Source organism: Hemitrygon akajei, chromosome 11 (genome assembly GCF_048418815.1).
Source record: "Hemitrygon akajei chromosome 11, sHemAka1.3, whole genome shotgun sequence".
NCBI lineage: Eukaryota > Metazoa > Chordata > Chondrichthyes > Myliobatiformes > Dasyatidae > Hemitrygon > Hemitrygon akajei.
This window is the reverse complement of record NC_133134.1, coordinates 119868437-119887816: the sequence shown is the minus strand read 5'-3', so window position 1 is coordinate 119887816 and position 19380 is coordinate 119868437. Positions and strand designations below refer to the sequence as shown.

Genomic DNA, 19380 nt, shown 5'->3' with positions numbered 1-19380 from the left:
AATGGAAGAGGGAAGACGCCAGAATAATGAAGTGGGGGGGGGGGGGCGGGAAAGGGGCTAGCTAGGAAGTGAAAGATGAAGCCAGGTGGGTGGGCAAGGTAAAGGTCTGAAGAAGGAGAGGAAAGTGGGCCATGGGAGAAAGATATGGAGGCGGGGAATCAGGGGGAAGAGATAGGCAAATGAGAAGTGGTGAAAGGCTAGAATGGGGAATAGAAGAAGAGGGGAGAGGGAGGGGAAAAATGTTACCAGAGGAATAAATTGATATTCATGTCATCAGGTTGGACTCTACCCAGACGGAACATAAAGTGTTACTCCTCCACCCTGAGGGGGCCTCATCTTGGCACAAGCAGAGGCCATGGACTGACGTGTCAGAACAGAGATGGGGATCAGAACTGAAATGTTTGACAACCGGGAAATTCCGCTTTTGAATAGATGAAGAGGAGGTGTTCAATGGAACGGTCCCCCCAGTTTACAACGGGTCTCACCAACGTGGAGGAGGACGCATCGGGAGCATTGGACACAACAGACAACGTCAGCAGATTTGCAGGTGAGGCGTTGCCTCATATGGAAGTTCAGTTGGAGGCCCTGAATGGAGGTGAGGGAGGAGATAAGTGGGCGAGCGTAACACTTTTTGGAGCCCAAGGAAATCAAGGGGACATCTAATAAAGGTATATAAAGTTATGAGTCAGTTAGTGTGAACAGAATTGATGAAATTCCCTTAACAAAGGTAAATGGTGTAATTAGGGTGTCAGGTAGGGTGGAGGTTAATCAGAGTTCTCTGCCTTTAGTACCTCCAAAGAATACTTTGTAAAGCATTTGATATATCCAATTCATCAGCTTGTAGACTAAAATGCATCACCTGTGACTGTGCTGAACCACCCTGGTTTGAATAACGTGGCGTGTATGATGACCAGAATTTATAAGTGTCTGTGATATCTTGAGTAGTTCTATGTAGGAGAGCTACTTCCCTTTGCAACCTGATGAGCAGAGGTGGGATCTGAAATATCTGATAGATCAGCTGGTGGAGTGGTGTCACAGCAACAACCTTGCACTCATCACCAGCAAGACCAAGGAACTGATTGTGGACTTTGGAGAGGGGAAGCTGGGAGGACATTCACTAAAGGCTATACTTCGTTAAGAGTTCGAGGAGATTTGGTACGTCACCAAAGACTCTAAGCAAATTTTTACAGGTTTTAAATGGAGCGCATTCTGATTGGTTGCATGAAAGCATTATACGGATGGTCCAATGTGTAGGGTCAGAAGAGGCTACAAATGGTTGTAGGCTCGACTAGTTCCATCAATGAGTGCAACCCTATCCATCGATGATGACACCTCAAGAGGGCAGCATCCATTATTAAGGACCCTCAACATCCAGGATATGCCCTCCACTCATTACTACTGTCAGTGAGGAGGTACCTCAATGGTTGAGGTACAGCTACTTCCCCCCTTCTCCAGCAGGTTTCATTATTCCTCGTCTGCACCATCTAACTACGGCAGTCGTCTATCTCATGTAACTTACAGTAATTTCTTTGTCTTGCACTGTACTCCTGCCACGAAACAACAAAATTCATGACATATGTCAGTGATAATAAAACTGATTCTAAGCTGTGTGCAGATTAGAGATAAATTGAGGAAAACTCATTTCACTAGGAGGGATGATGTGATAGGAACCTGGCAGATTTAAAAAAAACTTGAGAATATATTGGACATGTAGTTCAAGAAATTCAGGATCAGATTGTTCGCACAAAATGCTGGAGGAACTCAGCAGGCCAGGCAGCATCAATGGAAAAGAGTACAGTCAATGTTTCAGGCTGAGACCTTCAGCTGGACTGGAGAAAAAAAAGATGAGTAGATTTAAAAGGTGGGGAGAGGGAAACACCAGGTGATAGCTGAAACCGGGAGGAGGAAGGGTAAAGTAAAGAGCTGGGAAGTTGATTGTTGAAAGAAATACAGGGCTGGAGAAGGGGGAATCTGATAGGAGAGGACAGAAGGCCATGGAAGAAAGAAAAGGGGGAGGAGCACCAAAGGGAGGTGATGGGCAGGTAAGGAGATAAGATGAGGGAGGGAAAGGGATATAGGGAATGGCGAAGGAGAGTGAGAAAGCATTACCAGGAGTTTAAGAAATCGATGTTCATGCCATCAGATTGGAGGCTACTCAGACAGAATATAAGACATTTTTCCTCTAACCCAAGTGTGGCCTCATTGCGATAGTAGAGAAGGCCAAGGATTAACAGTTCAGAATGGGAATGGGAAGTAGAATCAAAATGATTGGCCACTGGGAGGTTCTGCTTCTTCTCAGTGAAGTGGTCTCCCAATCTACATCAGGTCTCACCAATATACAGGAGGCCACACTGGGAGCACCGGACACAGTATACGACCCCATCAGACTCACAGATGAAGTGTTGCCTCACCTGGAAGGACTGCTTGGGGCCCTGAATGGCGGTGAGAGAGGAAGTGTAGGGGCAGGTGTAGCATTTGTTCCGCTTGCAATGATAAGTGCCAGGAGGGAGGTCACTGGGGAGGGATGAATGGACAAGGGAGTAATGTAGGGAGTGATCCCTGCGGAAAGCAGAAAGTGTTGGGGGGGGGTGGAAAAAATGTGCTTGGTGGTGGGATCCCGTTGGAGATGGCGTAAGTTATGGAGAATTATGTGCTGGACGTGGAGGCTGGTGGGGTGGTACGTGAGGGCAATAGGAACCCCATCCCTGGTAGGGTGGCGGAAGGATGGGGTGAGAGCAGATGTGCGTGAAATGGAAAAAGGTGCGGTTGGGCAGCATTGATGTTGGAGGAACAACACCTTAATTCTGTCTGAGTAGCTTCCAAGCTGATGGCATGAACATCAATTTCTCAAACTTCTGGTAATGCCCACCCCCCACTGTCATGATTGCCCACCCCCCCCTTCCCTCCCTCACCTTATCTCCTTGCCTGCCCTTCACCTCCCTCTGGTTCTCCTCCCCTCGCCTTAATTTCCCCTTCTCCAGCCCTGTATCTCTTTCACCAGTCAACCTCCCTGCTCTTTACTTCATCCCTCCCCCTCCCAGTTTCACTTATCACCTTGTGTTTCCCCCTCCCCCCCACCTTTAAAATCTACTCCCCAGCTTTTATTCTCCAGTCCTGCTGAAGGGTCTCAGCCTGAAGTGTCGACTGTACTTTTTTCTATAGATGCTGCCTGGCCTGCTGAGTTCCTCCAGCATTTTGTATGTGTTGCTAGGATTTCCAGCATCTGCAGATTTTCTCTTGTTTGTGATCAGATTGTTTAGCTGTTTCTCTGAACAGCTCATTCAAAAAAAATGCCACAGGCACAATGATAATCTTTATCTAAGAATTTAACAAAATATTCAAAATATGCAAATCTGGCACACACTGTGACTGAGTGCAACAATACACCACCATGTGCTATTAATGTGATCCACTATGAAATTGTATTCTTTTCAACCATCAACATTAAATTCTGACAAATTAAGATAACAATGGAGTTCTGCAATTATGAAGTTTTTTTCTCTTGAATGAAATTTCAATAGATAAAAATTTGGAGCATGCTGCAATCAAGATTCAATGAATTAACAAGACACAGACGTAGGAATGAGAGAATTATAGGTGTAGACTTCAGTAACCACAGTATTCTCGTTCTGCGTGCCACAGTTTCCGGGGAGATGGTTGATTACACAGGGGGAAAAAGATTAAAGGAAGCAAGCAGGGGCAGACGGGAAATTCTGCACACCACGTTTCCTGAGGAGACACTGGGCTGTGCATGATTAGGCTCTCGGCAAGGGCCAATAAAAAGAAGTTTGGTTTCAGTGGAGCAGCATTGAATGGGTGGGCCAGTGTTAAAGTGAGGAGTTCAGGCTTTAGGGAGGAGAGGTGCAGGCTGTAGGTAGATTTAAAAAAATTCTTAATTTCTTATTGCACAATTAGTGCAATGGGGATGCCAGGCAGTATAGTGGAATGCTGCTCTTGTGGGATGTGGGAAGGCAGGGAGACCTCGAGGGTAGCTGACAATTACCTCTGCAAAGAATGCAGGCAATTGCATCTTCTTTCAGACCGCGTTAAGGAAATTGAGCTATAACTGGATGAACTCCAGATCATTCGGAAGGCTTAGGGGTTGATCAGGTAACTGGGTGACTGTCAGGAGGGGGAAAGTGAGTAAGTCACTCCCAGGTCCCAGGCTCAGGGACATCTCAGATCAAGTCCACAGCATTCTTAAGTGGGAGGGAGATCATCCAGAAGTCATGGTCCACATCAGTACCAGAGATTTGGGTAGGAAGGGGAATGATGTCTTGCAACATGAGTTAAGGGACTTAGGAGTTAACTTAAAGGACATGACCTCCAGGATTATGATCTCAGGATTCCTACCCGTGCCAAGTGCTAATGAGGCTGAAAACAGGAAGCTCATACAGTTTAACATGTGGCTAAGGAGATGGTGCAGGAGGGAGGGGTTCAAATGAAGTTGCAGGTGGGATGGGAATCAGAGCACCAGAACAGATACTGAAGTGATTGTGGGGAAAGATCTTGTTAAGCTTACATATGAAGTCAGGAATTGAAAGGTTGAGTGTGGTGGGAATAATGCTTTGAGTTGCATATATTTCAATACAGGGAATATTGTAGGAAAGGCGATAGAGCTTAGGACATGGATCAACAAGTGGAATTATGACATTGTAGCCATTAGTGAGACTTGGTTGCAGGACGGGCAGGACTGACTACTCAGTGTTCCAGGGTTCTGTTGTTTTAGACATTGATAAAGAGGGAGGGATTAAACGGGAAGGGGTGGCGTTAAGTCAGGGAAAATGTCATGGCTGTTCTCAGTCAGGACAGACTGGAGAGCTTGTCTACTGAGGCTATATGGGTGGAACTGTGGAATATAAAAGGGATGACCACATTAATGGGATTATATTATAGACCACCTAACGGTCAGCAGGATTTATAGGAACAAATCTGTAGAGAGATCGCAGACTGTTGCAAGGAACACAAGGTTGTGATAGAAGGTGATTTTAACTTTCCACTTATTGACTGGGTCTCCCATACTTTAAAAGGACTGGATGGCATTGAATTTGTCTAATGTGTTCAGGAAAGTTTTCTTAATCAGTATAAAGAGGTCCCAACTAGAAAGATGCAATACTAGATCTCCTATTAGGGTATGAGGCAGGGCAGGTGACAGGAGTTTGGGTAGGGGAACACTTTGCATCTAGTGATCACAGTGCCATCAGTTTCAAAGTAAATATGCAAAAAGGGTAGGTCTGGTCCTTGGGTTGAGATTCTAAATTGGAAAAGAAACAATTTTGATGGTATCAGAAAGGGTGCGGCAAGTGTGTTTGGGGCAGATTGTTTTGTGGCACGGGTGTACTTGGTAACTAGGTACCATCAAGTGTGAAATTCTGAGAGTAGGAAGCTTAAATGTTCCTGTCAGAATAAAAAGCAAGAATAAGAGTTTAGGAAACCTTGGTTTTTGAGAGGGAGGTGCTTTGCAGGTTTAGGCAGGAAATATATTTGAGCAGAATAAGAAATCCATGAGAACAATTAAAAAGGAAATCAGGAGGGCTAAAAGAAGACATTAGGTTGCTCTAGCAGACAAGGTGAAGTAAAATCCCAAGGGCTTCTACAGATATATTAAGAGCAAAAGGATAACAAAGGACAAAATTGGTCCTCTGACAGTTCAGAGTGGTCACCTATACATGGAGCAGAAAGAGATCGGGAAGATCTTAAAAAGATTTTTTTTACATCTGCATTTACTTAGGAGATAGACTCAGAATCTATAGAAGTGAGGCAAAGCAGCAGCGAGGTCATGGGTTCTATACAGATTACGGAGGAAGTGCTGTAGTTGTCTTGAGGCAAATTAACGTGGATAAATTCCTAGAACCTGAGATGCATCCTCAGTCTCAGTGCAGCAATTGCAGGGGCCCTAGCAGAGATATTTAAACTATCCTTAGCCACGGGTGAGGTGCCAGAGGATTGGAGTATAGCTAATGTTGTTCCATTGTTTAAGAATGGCTCCAAGAATAAGCCAGGAAATTATAGGTCAGTGAGCCTGACATTAGTAGTGGGAAAGTTATTGAAAGGTATTCTAAGGGATGGGATGTATAAATACTTGGATAGACAGGGACTGATAGGGATAGTCAACATGGTTTTGTACGTGGTGTCTAAGCAATGTTATAGAATTTTTCAAGGTAATTACCAGGAAAGTTGATGAAGGCAAAGCAGTGGATGTAGACTACATAGACTTTAGAAAGGCCTTTGACAAGGTCGCACATGGATGGTTGGTCAAGAAGGTTCAGTCGCTCAGCATCCAAGATGACGTAGTAAATTGGATTAGACAATAGCTTCGCAGGAGAAGTTAGAGAGTGACAGTAGATGGTTGCCTCTCTGACCTGTGACTAGTGGTGTGCTGCAGGTATCAGTGTTGGGACCTTTGTTGTTTGCCATCTATATCAATGATCCAGATGATACTGTGGTAAACTGGATCAGCAAATTTGTGGATGACATCAAGATTGGAGGTGTAGTAGACAGTGGGAAAGACTATTAAAGCTTTCAGCAGGATCTGGACTTGCTGGGAAAATGGAGCTGACAAATGGCAGATGGAATTTAATGTAGACAAGTGTGAGGTGTTTGGGAGGACAAACCAGGGTAGTTACACTGTGAACAGTAGGGCACTGAGGATTGTGGTAGAACAGAGGGGTCTGGGAATAAAGATCCATCATTTCTTGAAAATGATGTCACAGCTATATAGAGTTGTAAAGAAAGCTTTGGCACATTGGTCTTCATAAATCAAAATACTGAATGCAGGAGTTGGGATGTTAAGTTGAAGTTGTATGAGATGTTGATGAGGGCTAATTTGGAGTATTGTGTGCAGTTCTGGTCACCTACATACAGGAAAAATGTCAATAAGAGTGCAGATAAAATTTACAAGGATTTTGCTAGGACTTGAGGACCCGAGTTATAGGGAATTGCCAAATAAGTTAAAACTTTATTCCTTAGAATGTAGAAGAACAAGGGAAAATTTGATGGAGCTATTCAAAATTATGAGGGGTATAGATAGGGTAAATGCAAACAGGCTTTTTCCACTGAGTTTGGGAGAAACTAAAACTAGAGGTCATGGGTTAAGGGTGAAAGATGAAATGTTTAAGGGGAAACATGAGGGGGGTCTTCTTCAATGAGAGTGTGGAATGAGCTGCCAGTGGGTTGGCAGGCTTGATTTCAACATATTAGAAAAGTTTTGAGAGGTACATGGATGCCAGGGGTATGGAGGGCTATAATCCAGGTACAGGTCAATGGGACTGTGCAGATTAATATTACAGCATGGACTAGATGGGCTGAAGGGCCTTTCTGTGCTAAAGTGTTTTATGACTTAACAACTCTATCAATTTATAATTTCTATCAAAGTAACAACCGTACCTTAATGGGAAACTCAATGAAATCAGTCGTGATCTCCGGTGCTCCAACCAAAGAATAATCAAGTTCTACGTACTTGTCCAATTGCCGTGAAACTATAAGACAAAACAGCAGAAAATGTACTGTTCACATTACATACAACTGCCACAAGTTCAAGTTCATATCATTTAACCATACACATGTATACAGCTAAATGAAGCATCACTCCTCTGGGGCTAAGGTGCAAAACACAAGCACATATAGTTACGCACAGTACATAACTATGATGCAGCATAGACCATCACAAAATAATACTTAGCACAAGTCTCTCAGTGACATGCATCACCTGAAGACTGAGAGGTCGATATAAAGGGTTAGGTGCATGTTTATGTAAGACAGTATAATGTTACTGGCACTATTATAATAAAACAAGCAGTTGTATAAACATATTAAACAGCAGAAATAAAAGATATGAAGTGACCAATGAAGGATGAGAATGTGTCAGTGAGTTGGGGAGTTGGCAGGGGTGCTGGTGCAGTAGGGCATTCAGACTAGATGTACACGTGTGCTGGTTGGCAACAGTGTGTTAAGTGTCTAAAAGCCTTGGAGAAGTTGCTACCCAGCCCGACAGTTTTCATTCTTATGCCACGGTTCCTTCTGCCTGACAGCAGGAGATCAGGGAGATTATGGTGTCAAAGAGATGGGAGGTGCCTTTGACAATGTTGGAGGCATTTCCTACAGACCATTTCATACTGATGATATTAGGAGCACCTACCTTTCTTTGTCTGGATGAAGGTTTCCATTGTTCCAACAGAATTTCTAAATTCAGAGCACAGCTGTTTAATAAATATATTACATAATTAAAATGTTAAATAGAGAAGTGCATCAAAAACTAAACAAGGGAAGCAGCCTTTCTCTCCCCAGAAAGACATTAATAAGCTATTTAGATACTTAAGTCAATCTTCATGGCACTGACTAATTTCTGAATATTTACAGATAAACTGATTTAAATTTTCAGTCAAGGGTGTGATTTAAGATTATAAAATGGAGGGCCAGTTATGTGATTCTGCTGATTTTCCACCAGCATCACCTTCAAATAAGACCTCAGCTTCATAACAACTAATATCTAGCCTTTCTACCTTGGGTACACTTACTGGCTAAGCATTCTCAGGGCCCTGGAGTAGATAATTCCTAAGGTTCATCATCTTTTGAGTAAGAAAATTTCACTCGATTTCACCGTCTCCTTTAGTTCTATTCTTTTGCACCAAAGGAATATTCTTTTAACGTCTACTCTGCCAAGTCATTTAAAATTTTTGCATTTTCAGTTATTCTTTGATTAATTCATGAATATCCAAGTGGACATAGTTACTAAATAAGGGGCTGATGATTTAAAATTGAAGCACACAGAAACTGTTGTCAGAAGGCAACGATCTCTGGACTTCTTTGCCACTTTGAATGGTGGAGACCAGATTGTTAGATATATTTAAGATGGAGCAAAGAATCTGTCGGTATTTCAGATCAAAACACAGCTTCAGGACTGGGAGGTTTTGACATGAAACATCGATAATTTCTTTTCTCTCACAAATGCTGTTCAACCCACTGAGTTCCTACAACAGGTTGTTAGTTGCACCTCAAAATTTACTATGTAAATAACAAAAGTTTACCTTGTCTATTTATTTACTTGAAAATAAAACACAGCAGTCACCTCAGAAGGAATATTAAATAAATATTGAAGTCAAGCTATGTACAAGTTACTGTACTGAACATAGAACACAGAAATTTACAGCACATTACAGGCCCTTGGGCCCACAATGTTGTGCTGACCATGTAACCTACTCTAGAGACTGCCTAGAATTTCTCTAGCACATAGCCCTCTATTTTCCTAAGCTCCATGTACCTATCTAAGAGGCTCTTATTGTATCCACTTCCACCACCGCTGTTGACAGTGCAATCCACACACCCACGACTCTTTTTGTGAAAAACTTAGCCCTGATATCCTTAGCCCTTGGTACCTATTTCCAAGCACCTTAAAACTATGCCCCCTCGTGTTACCCATTTCATCCCTGGGAAAAAGCCTCTGGCTATCCACACGATCAATGCCTCTCATCATCTTATTCACCTATACTGGTTGTATGTTTTCATCAGGAATCCAGTATAGGCGCAAATATATCCCAAAAGCTGTCATGTTATGCTCAGATAGAAAGGAGGAAAGACTTGTATTTATGCTGCATGTTTCACTGCATCACAGACAGTCCCAAAAGTTTAGGAAACATTCCAACTCTGCCATGGATGGTCCCAAACATGGCTTTGAAAGGAGGAGGGTTGGACATAGAACAAGTAATATCATCCTGTAAAAACCCAGAGCTACAGAAATGCCAACAAAAGCTCCAAAGACCTCATCCCTGCGAGAGGAAGTATCTTCACCTAGAAGATATATGAAGTAATGTGGTGAAGGCAGAAGTCACAGGGCCAATCAAGTTTGGCCCAGGACTGGGGGCTCTTGATGAGCTGCTGTCAGTAGTCTATGTCCCAGTAGGGGTGATGGGCTTAAACAATGAAACATTGCAAATGTCTGAGAAGATTATGGATCTCTGAACTTACCTTCTGGGGAACAATATTTCGAATTAGGTCTTTCACTTTACCAAGGAACATCTTGTAAAACCAACTTTAAAAGGAAAGATGCTGGTATTAATGGGAGTAATGTGGCCCAGGTTATAATGTCATAGATTTATGATGTTAGGTTGGAACTGGTAGCGAGCTAAGATGCTTATTTAGATTGCAGTGAAATCAATCATTACTTCTAAAGAAAAGCTAAACATCCAAACATTCAGTGGATAAAAATGTGTTCCCAGGTATGTCCCCTGACTTCAGACTAAGTGTATATTGGTTCCAGAACTTACTGCTTTTCTACCAAAAGCATAACAGCAAAATTCAAGGATTATCTAGAAGTAGAGGAGAGCATGAACTTGGAAAATATTACATAGTTAGTGAGAAGTGAGAACTTTCAGGGATGTGTAAACAAAGGTGAGAATTTTTAAATGAAACCATGAATTGATCAGGAACCACTGCAGGTCAGCAAGCATGGCTGATGGTTTGAAAGCACAAGCAGAATTATTTTAGAACTATGCAGTGGAATCATAGTGTAAATTATATTCATCTACAGTCATGATGGACAATGATCTCTAATACTCTGAGGGGCTGTGGGTATCTAGATGCCCTCTGCATACCCTTCAGTAATCAGTTCAAATAAAAGTTCTTTCGTTCATTTGCTTACTCAAGCAAAAGCAAGGAAGGTACCCATAAACAGGGTTCTATAGTCTTAAACATTGGTATATCATGCAGTAATTACTATACTCGGTATTGATTACACGAGTCCTGTCATACATCAACAGTGAACATTTTATTTGTCAATCCTTAAACATTTAGCTATGACCTTTTGAGCAACCAGACACAAACTCTTGCCTCTGATCAAAATCCTGATCATTACCCGATCCAACCTTTGCCACGTTCCTTCAAAAGCCATGATACCCTCTAAGCTACAGCACACACAAAATGCTGGTGGAACACAGCAGGCCAGGCAGCATCTATAAGGAGAAGCACTGTCATCGTTTCAGGCCGAGACCCTTCGTCAGGATGAAACATCGACAGTGCTTCTCCCTATAGATGTTGGTTGGCCTGCTGTGTTGCACCAGCATTTTGTGTGTGTTGTTGTTTGAATTTCCAGCATCTGCAGATTTCCTCGTGGATACCCTCTAAGCTTCTCATTGGTAGATGAGTTTCTAAAGTTATCACCTCTCCCCACATTCTTGGTCCAATAAGCCCTTATATCTGTCCATTAATACAGCCCGTTTGAAAGAAAGTGCAGGATATCCTTCTTAAATTTGGCTGCTAGCAGAAATTCCGTAATGATGGTGTGCATCCATGATCATAACTAAGGGGTCCACAACAAATTGAGCTTCAGTGCAGATTGGTGCCAAGCAAGTTAACATCATCATCGCAGTTTCTCTTTTCATTCTTGTACCTCACCTCCCACAAGCTTCTTCAGACACTAAGTTTGAAAGACTGATAAGGGGAGGAGATTGGGCTGGTATTTATGGAGGGGAGCAGGGAGCTCAGTCAGGAGTTCATCAGAATGGCTGTCTATAAGTAATAAAGGCATGGATGATTGGAAGCAATTTATGCATTTCACAATAGACCATCAATCTGAAAGTACTAGTACTCTGCTACTGTCAAATATAAATATCAACTTCCACTGCCTGAAGAAACTGAAAAGCACATAATCAGTTCACAAATAATGCACTATTGCATGTTGTTCGCAACACATATACTCTGGGTGATTCCGATGTGTTTATCATTAGCATTTCACAAAATAAATTATTTTAGATTGCAGATGCTTTCTTCGTTACATAAAAGACATACCTGCCGCCTCCATGGAGATTAAGGTCAAAGTTTTCTAATCTTGCATTACAGTCGTTGTCGGTTATCATTGGGTGAGAACTGCTCAATGTAACACCCACAGAAAATACAGCCCAAAGATCATTGATATTCAGATCAAAGGTTCCTCCATCGTGTCTAACAGAAAGCAATACCCATTAAATAATTATTGGTACATCTGCCACAGTTCAGTTTAAATCATTAGTGCAACATGCTCTTCCAAACAACCATAGTACCTAATATGAAAACTTTTCAATAGCTATTAATTCTGCCACAAATAATGATGATTGTATTACCTTTTATGGTTTTCTTCATGCTAAAATAATTACCAAACTTGCTGAAGGGTCTCAGGCCGAAATATTGTCTGTACTCTTCCATAGATGCTGCCTGGCCTGCTGAGTTCCTCCAGCGTTTTGTGTGTGTTGCTACATGCTGCTAGCTTTTTCACCCCTTCTGGACTTCACTCTTCCTTGCACCATTTTCTCCTTATTGCATCTACACTCCTAAGTATCTGAAGTTTTTGCTAATAGATATAAAACAAAGTACTCAACAACCAAATCCAATTCTTCCTATAGAACTAATCCCAGGGTTTGCCACATATTAGATACTGGATTCTGAAACAGATACAAGGCAGGACAATGGAAGAGAAAATGTTGCTCAAGCTCCCTTTGCATTATAGTGCATTCAAATATGGATGACTTACCAACATACATACAGTGAGCATTTTATTAGGTATATCTGTATACCTGCTTGTTCATGTAAATACCTAATCAGCCAATCATCTGGCAGCTTCTGTAAGCAATAAATTGGCTACTGAATGTACTTAACTAGGCATGTTAAAACAAAACAAACTCAGAACAGAAATGAGATTAGCAGGCAGCGTAACTACAATAAATAAAGTGATTTTATTTGCATAAACACAAGACATTCTGCAGACACTGGAAATCTAGCATCCTAAGTTATAAAACCCTTAACTTTGCACAAGCAATTCTAACTAAGAATTAGTTAGGCAAAACCTGCTCTAGGACGTCAGCTTAAAATGTTAACTGCTTATTTCCTCTCCTCAGGTGCTGCCTGGCCTGCTGAGTTCCTCTAGAATCCTGTGTGATTTAATTAGCAGTTGTTTTCATACAATCGTTCGTTTGTTATGTGCTGTGTCGTATGACGTGTGTGATCATGGTCGTTCCATGACCATGGTTGTTCTTGACAAATTGTTTGACAGAATTGATTTGCTGTTGTTTTCTTCTGGGCAGTGTCTTTTTAAGATGGGTGACCTCAGCCATTATCAATACTCTTCAGAGATTGTCTGCCTGGGGTCAGTTGTTGCACAACCAGGACTTGTGATCTGCACCAGCCACTTGTATGTCCATCCACCACCAGCTTCCATGGCTTCATGTGATCCTAATCGGGGGCTAAATGGGTGCTACACCTTGCCCAAGGGTGATCTACAGGCTAGTGAAGGGAAGGAGTGCCTTATACTTCCTTTGGCAGAGACCTATCTCCACCCCACCTTCCATTTAATGCAATAGTTAAGTATTTGTGAATATAAACATGGAAGATAAATCCAGTGGATAAGAGCTCACTTGTGTCATTTGCTTCCCATATTTGATTAAAAAGTACAGACTCTGACAGAAGCTCAGAAAAAAGTGCATTGATTATATTACCAAAGACATGTTGTCCTGGATGTTCAATCACTTGTGATTGCAAACAGAAAGACAAACTAGACACAAGGACTGGTTTTGTAGAAGGGGCCAACTTGGACTGTGCTTTCTTAGTTAGAATTGCTTGTGCAAAGTTAAGGGTTTTGTAATTTGATTTGATAAACTACTGGAAGTACAAGTGTACTGTAGCATGGCAATGGTGATGACTCACCTATGATCCTGGTCACATGTAGAAATCTGAATGCATTTCCAAAGGACAGATGAAGCAGGTTAGTGGAAATGAAAGGAAAGTGCACAAAAGCCAGTGTCATTTTCAGCTCAAAATTCATCTGTCTAACACACTAATATCACTTATCACTTCCCCTTTACATCTTAACCATTACAATACTGCTTGTCCTGAATTGGTTGATTATTTTGTACTCTTATTGTTCTTTCTGGTGTTTACTAGAATTGTACAGCATGCAACCAGACCATTCCTTCACATGTTCTACCAGTTTGTTGTTGCCAGTACTATCTTCTAAGCAGTGGTGTGCTGGGGCAATGGCATCAACATACGTGATGCCAACAGGCTCAATAAACTGATTAAAAGTATGGTCATGCTCTGTTATAAAATGGACATACTGGAGGTTGTGATAGAACAGAGGACCCTCTGGAAATCCTGGGATTCCTGAGCAATGTTTCTCACCCCCTGCTTGCCACGTTGACTGAAAAGAGGAGCACTTTTAGCAATAGACTAAGAGACTAAGACAACTATGCTGCTCCAAGACCTCTATATGAGGTCATTCTTACCCTCGACCATAAAGCTGTATGAGTCAACCTATATCCGGGGAAGTGATCTTGTAATCTTTAACTTGTAAATCTTGTATATCTTATTTTAAAGGTAACTTAATTTTTATTCTTTCTTATTTCTCTTCTAATATTTGTATATCTGTGCACATATAATGCTACTGTGACACTGTAATTTTTTTGGGATCAATAGAGTATCTATCTATCTATTCCCTGATGATGATAAAGCAAAAATAAGACCACTTGCAGTTGCAGTGATCAGTGAATAATTCTAAAAGAGTTGGATTTAATTTACAATGATAAAGGACAGTGGATCCTCAATAAAATAAAATAAATAGCATTCACTCATATGGCACCTTCCATAACCTCACCATCTAATGACTTAGCTCAATGTTTTACATTCCCAAGTATTCTTGGGAATGTCGTCACTTAAAGTCATAGAGCATTACAGCACAGAAATGAATTTTGGCCAATCTAGTCCATTTCAAGCTATTATTCTGCCTACTTGGATCATAGCCCTCCATACCTCTCCCATCCATGTATCTATCCAAACTTCTCTTAAATATTGAAATTGAACCCACATCCACCACTTCTTCTGCAGCTCGTTCCACAATCTCACTACCCTCTAAGTAAAGAAGTTCCCCCTCATGTTCACCTCAAACATTTCACCTTTCACCATTAACAAAAGACCTCTAGATCTAGATTCATCCAACTTCAGTGGAAAATGTCTGTTTGCATTTGCCCTATCGATACCCCTTATAATTTTGTAAACTGTATCTCTGTCAAATCACCCCTCATTCTCCTATGCTCCAGGGAATAATAAAACTAAAAGATCATAAGATACAGGAGCAGAACTATACCATCTGGTCCATTACGCCAGCTCTACAATTTCATCATGGCTGATTCATTTCCCTCTCAGTCCCAATCTCCTGCCTTCTCCCAATATCCCTTCATGCCTTGACTAATCAAGAATCTACCAACCTCTGCCTTAAATATAGCCAATGACTTGGCCTCCACAGCCACGAATTCCACAGATTCATCACTCTCTGGCTAAAGAAATTTCCATTCTAAATGGACATCCCTCTTTTCTGAGGCTGTGCTCTTGGTCTTCGACTCTCCCACCATAGGAAACATGCTCTCCACATCCACTCTATTGAGGCCTTTTAACATTCAATAAGTTTCAATGAGATCCGTCCTCATTTTTCTGAATTCCGGTGAGTACAGATCCAGAGCCATCAAACGATTTTTTCAAGCCTTTCAATTCCGGAATCATTTTTCGTAAACCTCCTTTGAACCTTCTCCAACGTCAGCACATCCTTTCTTAGATAAGGTGCTCACAATACTCCAAGTGAGGCCTCACAAGTGCCTTATAAAACCTTAACATTACATCCTTGCTTTTATATTCTAGCCCTCTTGAAATGAATGCAAGCATCGTATTTGCCTTCTTCACCACTGACTCATCCTGCAAATTAACCTTTAGTGAATCCTACACAGGGACTCCCAAGCTCGTTGGCACTTCAGATTTTTGAACTTTCTTTCCATTTAGAAAATAGTCTATGCTTTTATTTCTTCCACCAAAATGCATGACCATACCCTTCCCGACACTATATTCCATCTGCCACTTCTTTGCCTATTCTCATAATCTGTCTAGGTCCTCTCTCTAGCCTCTTTGCTTCCTCAACACTAACTGCCCCTCCACCTATCTTTATATCATCCGCAAACTTTGCAACAAAGCCATTAATTCTATCATCCAATCATTGACATATAATGTATAAAAAATTGGTCCCAATGCAGACTCCTGTGGAACACCATTTGTCACTGGTAGCCAATCAGAAAAGGCTCCCTTTGTTCCCACTCTTTGCCTCCTGCCAATCAACCAATGCTCTTTCCATGCATGTATCTTTCATGTAATACCACGTGTTCTTAACTTTTTAAACAGCCTCTTGTGTGGTACCTTATCAAAAGCCTTCTGAAAATCCAATTAAACAATATCAACTACTGTACTTTGTCTATCCTGCTTGTTATTTCTTCAAAGAATTCCATTAGATTTGTCAGGCAACATTTTCCCTTAAGGAAACCATGCTGACTACATTGAAATGTAATAGTTGCTAATATAATTGTAATTAGTTCATTACAATAAATGCATAGAAGCAAATGCAATGTCCAGGTATTGTACTATGGTGTTAGACAAACACAAAGGGCTAGCATTTTCCATAGGCACAAAATATTGGAGGAGCTCAGCAGGTCAGGCAGTGTGCATGGAGGGAAATAAACGGTCGATGTCTTAGCCAGACACTCTTCATCAGGACCTTTCCTGTCCAATCGCAATGAAGGGTCTTGGCCTGAAATATCGACTGTTCATTTTTCTCCGTAGACACCGCCTGACCTGTTGAGTTCCTCCAGCATTTTGTGTGTGTTCAAGATTTCCAGCATCTGCAGAATCTCTTGTGTCTCTATTTCCCACACACTTATTGACTAAAAAACATTTTGTATTTCAGTTGGACATACTATATATTGCATTTGAATCTACTCTTTATGCACAATCCTATTCAACAAGCTATAAGGAACAGGATCAAAAAACATACATCAATCCGAATTTCACATGCCAGTTTCCACTAATGCTAATGTGGGCTTTTCCAATCGAAAACTTGACACCAATGTTGGGGATTAATCCAATACTAGAAGTAGGCAATCCAAAACTGTTAATCCTCATCCTGTGAATAGAGAAAAAAAAACACTAATTAGTGTTGTACTTTCGTGAATAAGGATGAAGAAATTCAGAATTCAGAATTTTTGTTGGGCTGTGCCCAGTGACAAAGACTAACTCCAAAAAAAATTACCACGATCCATTTTCAATGGTTGCATATGTTTCTTAAGAAACTTATACTGGGACCAGACAGCATCCATCAGAATAGAAGGAGAAGTGAGTGAATATGTGAATATCATGAGAGGAGTCAGGCAAGACTGTGTCTTTTCACCTGACTTATTCAACCTGTAGAGTGAGAATATCTTGAGAAGTATCAAAAACATCAAAGGATTCACAATTGGAGGCCATAATATAAATAACGTCAGATATGCTGATGACATCGTACTAATAGCTGACTCAGAAATAAAACTTCAAGAACTACTCACTATAGTGCCAGCAGAAAGTAATCGCAGAGGCCTCTCCACCAACACCAAGAAGACAGAAAGCATGGTCATCTCCAGAAAGACAAACATCCCACAATGTGTGATCAAGATCAGAAATACAAATGTCAAACAAGTCAACAAATTCAGATATCTTGGCAGCCTAGTAACAAGTGATGGCAGATGCGACACAGATATCAAATACAGAATAGCAATGGTGAAAGAAGCTTTCCAGAAAATGAAGACCATATTAACAGACAGAAAGATGAGCATGTACACTAAAAACAGAATACTGCAGTGCTACATTTATTCTATCCTGACTTATGGAAGTGAAGGCTGGGTCATATCTCCAGCAATGGAACAGAGACTGGAAGCAGCTGAATTATGGTTTTACAGGGGAATGTTAAACATATCATGGACCACACACACATCAAATGAAGAAGTTCTCAGAACAGCCCAAGCAGTTAGATCACTCATACCAACAATAAGAGAAAGACAACTCAGAGTCCTAGGACACATCATGTGGAAAGATGAACTAGAAGAACTCATACGCTCTGGAAAGATCAAGAGGAGCAAGCCTAGAGGAAGACCTTGGCTTATGTACGTCAAAAGCCTAGCCAGGTGGCTATACGTTGAGGAAATGGAAGGCATCCAAAGAACGAGGGATAGATCTATATGGAAAAATCATGGTCACCAACATCCGCATCGGATATGGTACCTAGCCAGACAGACAGTACACCAAGAATAGGGATGTATACACAGTGGTCTATACAGACTTGCTGGAGTGTCCTTTTGGGGTTACATCCACAATTGGAGATGTGCCATTGGTAGCTGTGTTCTGCAGTTTTGGTAGTCTGTGCCTTTGCCATCTGGCTCTTCCAGATCTTACCTATGCCAAGTCAGTACCAAACCAGAGGCACTGCCTTCCTGTTAGTATTGTCCGATACATGAGTGAAGTTTCCCAGTTATTCTGCTTTGTAGTTCTTTGGGTATGTTGGATTAGGGTCAGATTCTTGTGTTTCTAGCATTTTATCTTGAAGTTCTAGCTGTCTTTGTATTTGTTTATACATTTATACAATGACCTGTTAAATTACACACAGCACAGCAAATTCCTAACACTGTACCTGTAAGTCTTTGTATGGACAATAACCTCTCTCCATACTGCTAAACTTCTTAAAGGTTAAGTCCAGATTTCATCTCATTGATGTCAGCAGGACATGCAATTGCATCAAGTATAATATTACTACAAAAATAAAGTACCTGTAATTTCCATAAGACATAGGAACAGAATTAAGGCCAATCGGCCCATTGAGTCTGCTCTGAACTTCAATCATTTTTCCTCTCAACCCTATATTCCTGCCTTCTCCTCATAACTTTTGACCAATTAAGAAGCTATCCACTTTTAAAAATACTGAATGAGTTGGTCTTCACAGCTGTCTATGGAATGAATTCCACAGACATGCCATCCTTTGGCTAAGGAAATTCCTCCTCATCTCTCTTCTAAAGGGACGTCCTTGCATTCTGAGACTGTGCTCTCTGGTCCTAGATTCGCCCATGATTGGAAACATATTCTGCACATTTGCACTTTCTAGGCTTTTCAATATTCCATAGATTTCAATGAGATTGCCTTTCAATGACATCACTTTAGCTAGTATTGGCCGAGAATAATTAATATTTACAAATCTGCAAGCTGTCACGAGCCAAGGACAGTGGAAACAGATAAACCAAATATTTTTGTTCTTGCCATGTGGTCAAAGTAATGAAGGCTGCCAATTTGTGAGACTGCTTTTGTGGCCACCAATGTGTGAACTGATTTCTGCATAAGGATGGCTTAGACAGAACAATTGTAAGTGGACACAATGAGAAGGTCCCTACTGTTGACTTATTAAACCTGAGACCATTTCCAAATTAGAAGTTGTTTATTTGTTTAATTAGAAATGGCAGGTTTGTACAAAGAAAGACCTGTAACATGAAGTAACCTGAGTCCAGTATTTGTTGACCAGACTAAACT

At 41.2% G+C, this 19380-nt stretch overlaps 1 protein-coding gene across 1 annotated transcript in view; it reads right to left on the bottom strand.

The window, feature by feature from the left end:
• LOC140735967 (bactericidal permeability-increasing protein-like) overlaps positions 1-19380 on the bottom strand; it is an 80952-nt gene that overhangs the window by 38034 nt on the left and 23538 nt on the right. Inside the window, exons 5-9 of the mRNA XM_073061598.1 lie at positions 16829-16957; positions 11782-11934; positions 9964-10027; positions 8138-8198; positions 7387-7478 (exon numbers count right to left, since the gene is read on the bottom strand). Of these exons, the coding sequence (XP_072917699.1) occupies positions 7387-7478; positions 8138-8198; positions 9964-10027; positions 11782-11934; positions 16829-16957 (499 nt within the window). The remainder of the gene's footprint in view (positions 1-7386; positions 7479-8137; positions 8199-9963; positions 10028-11781; positions 11935-16828; positions 16958-19380) is intronic.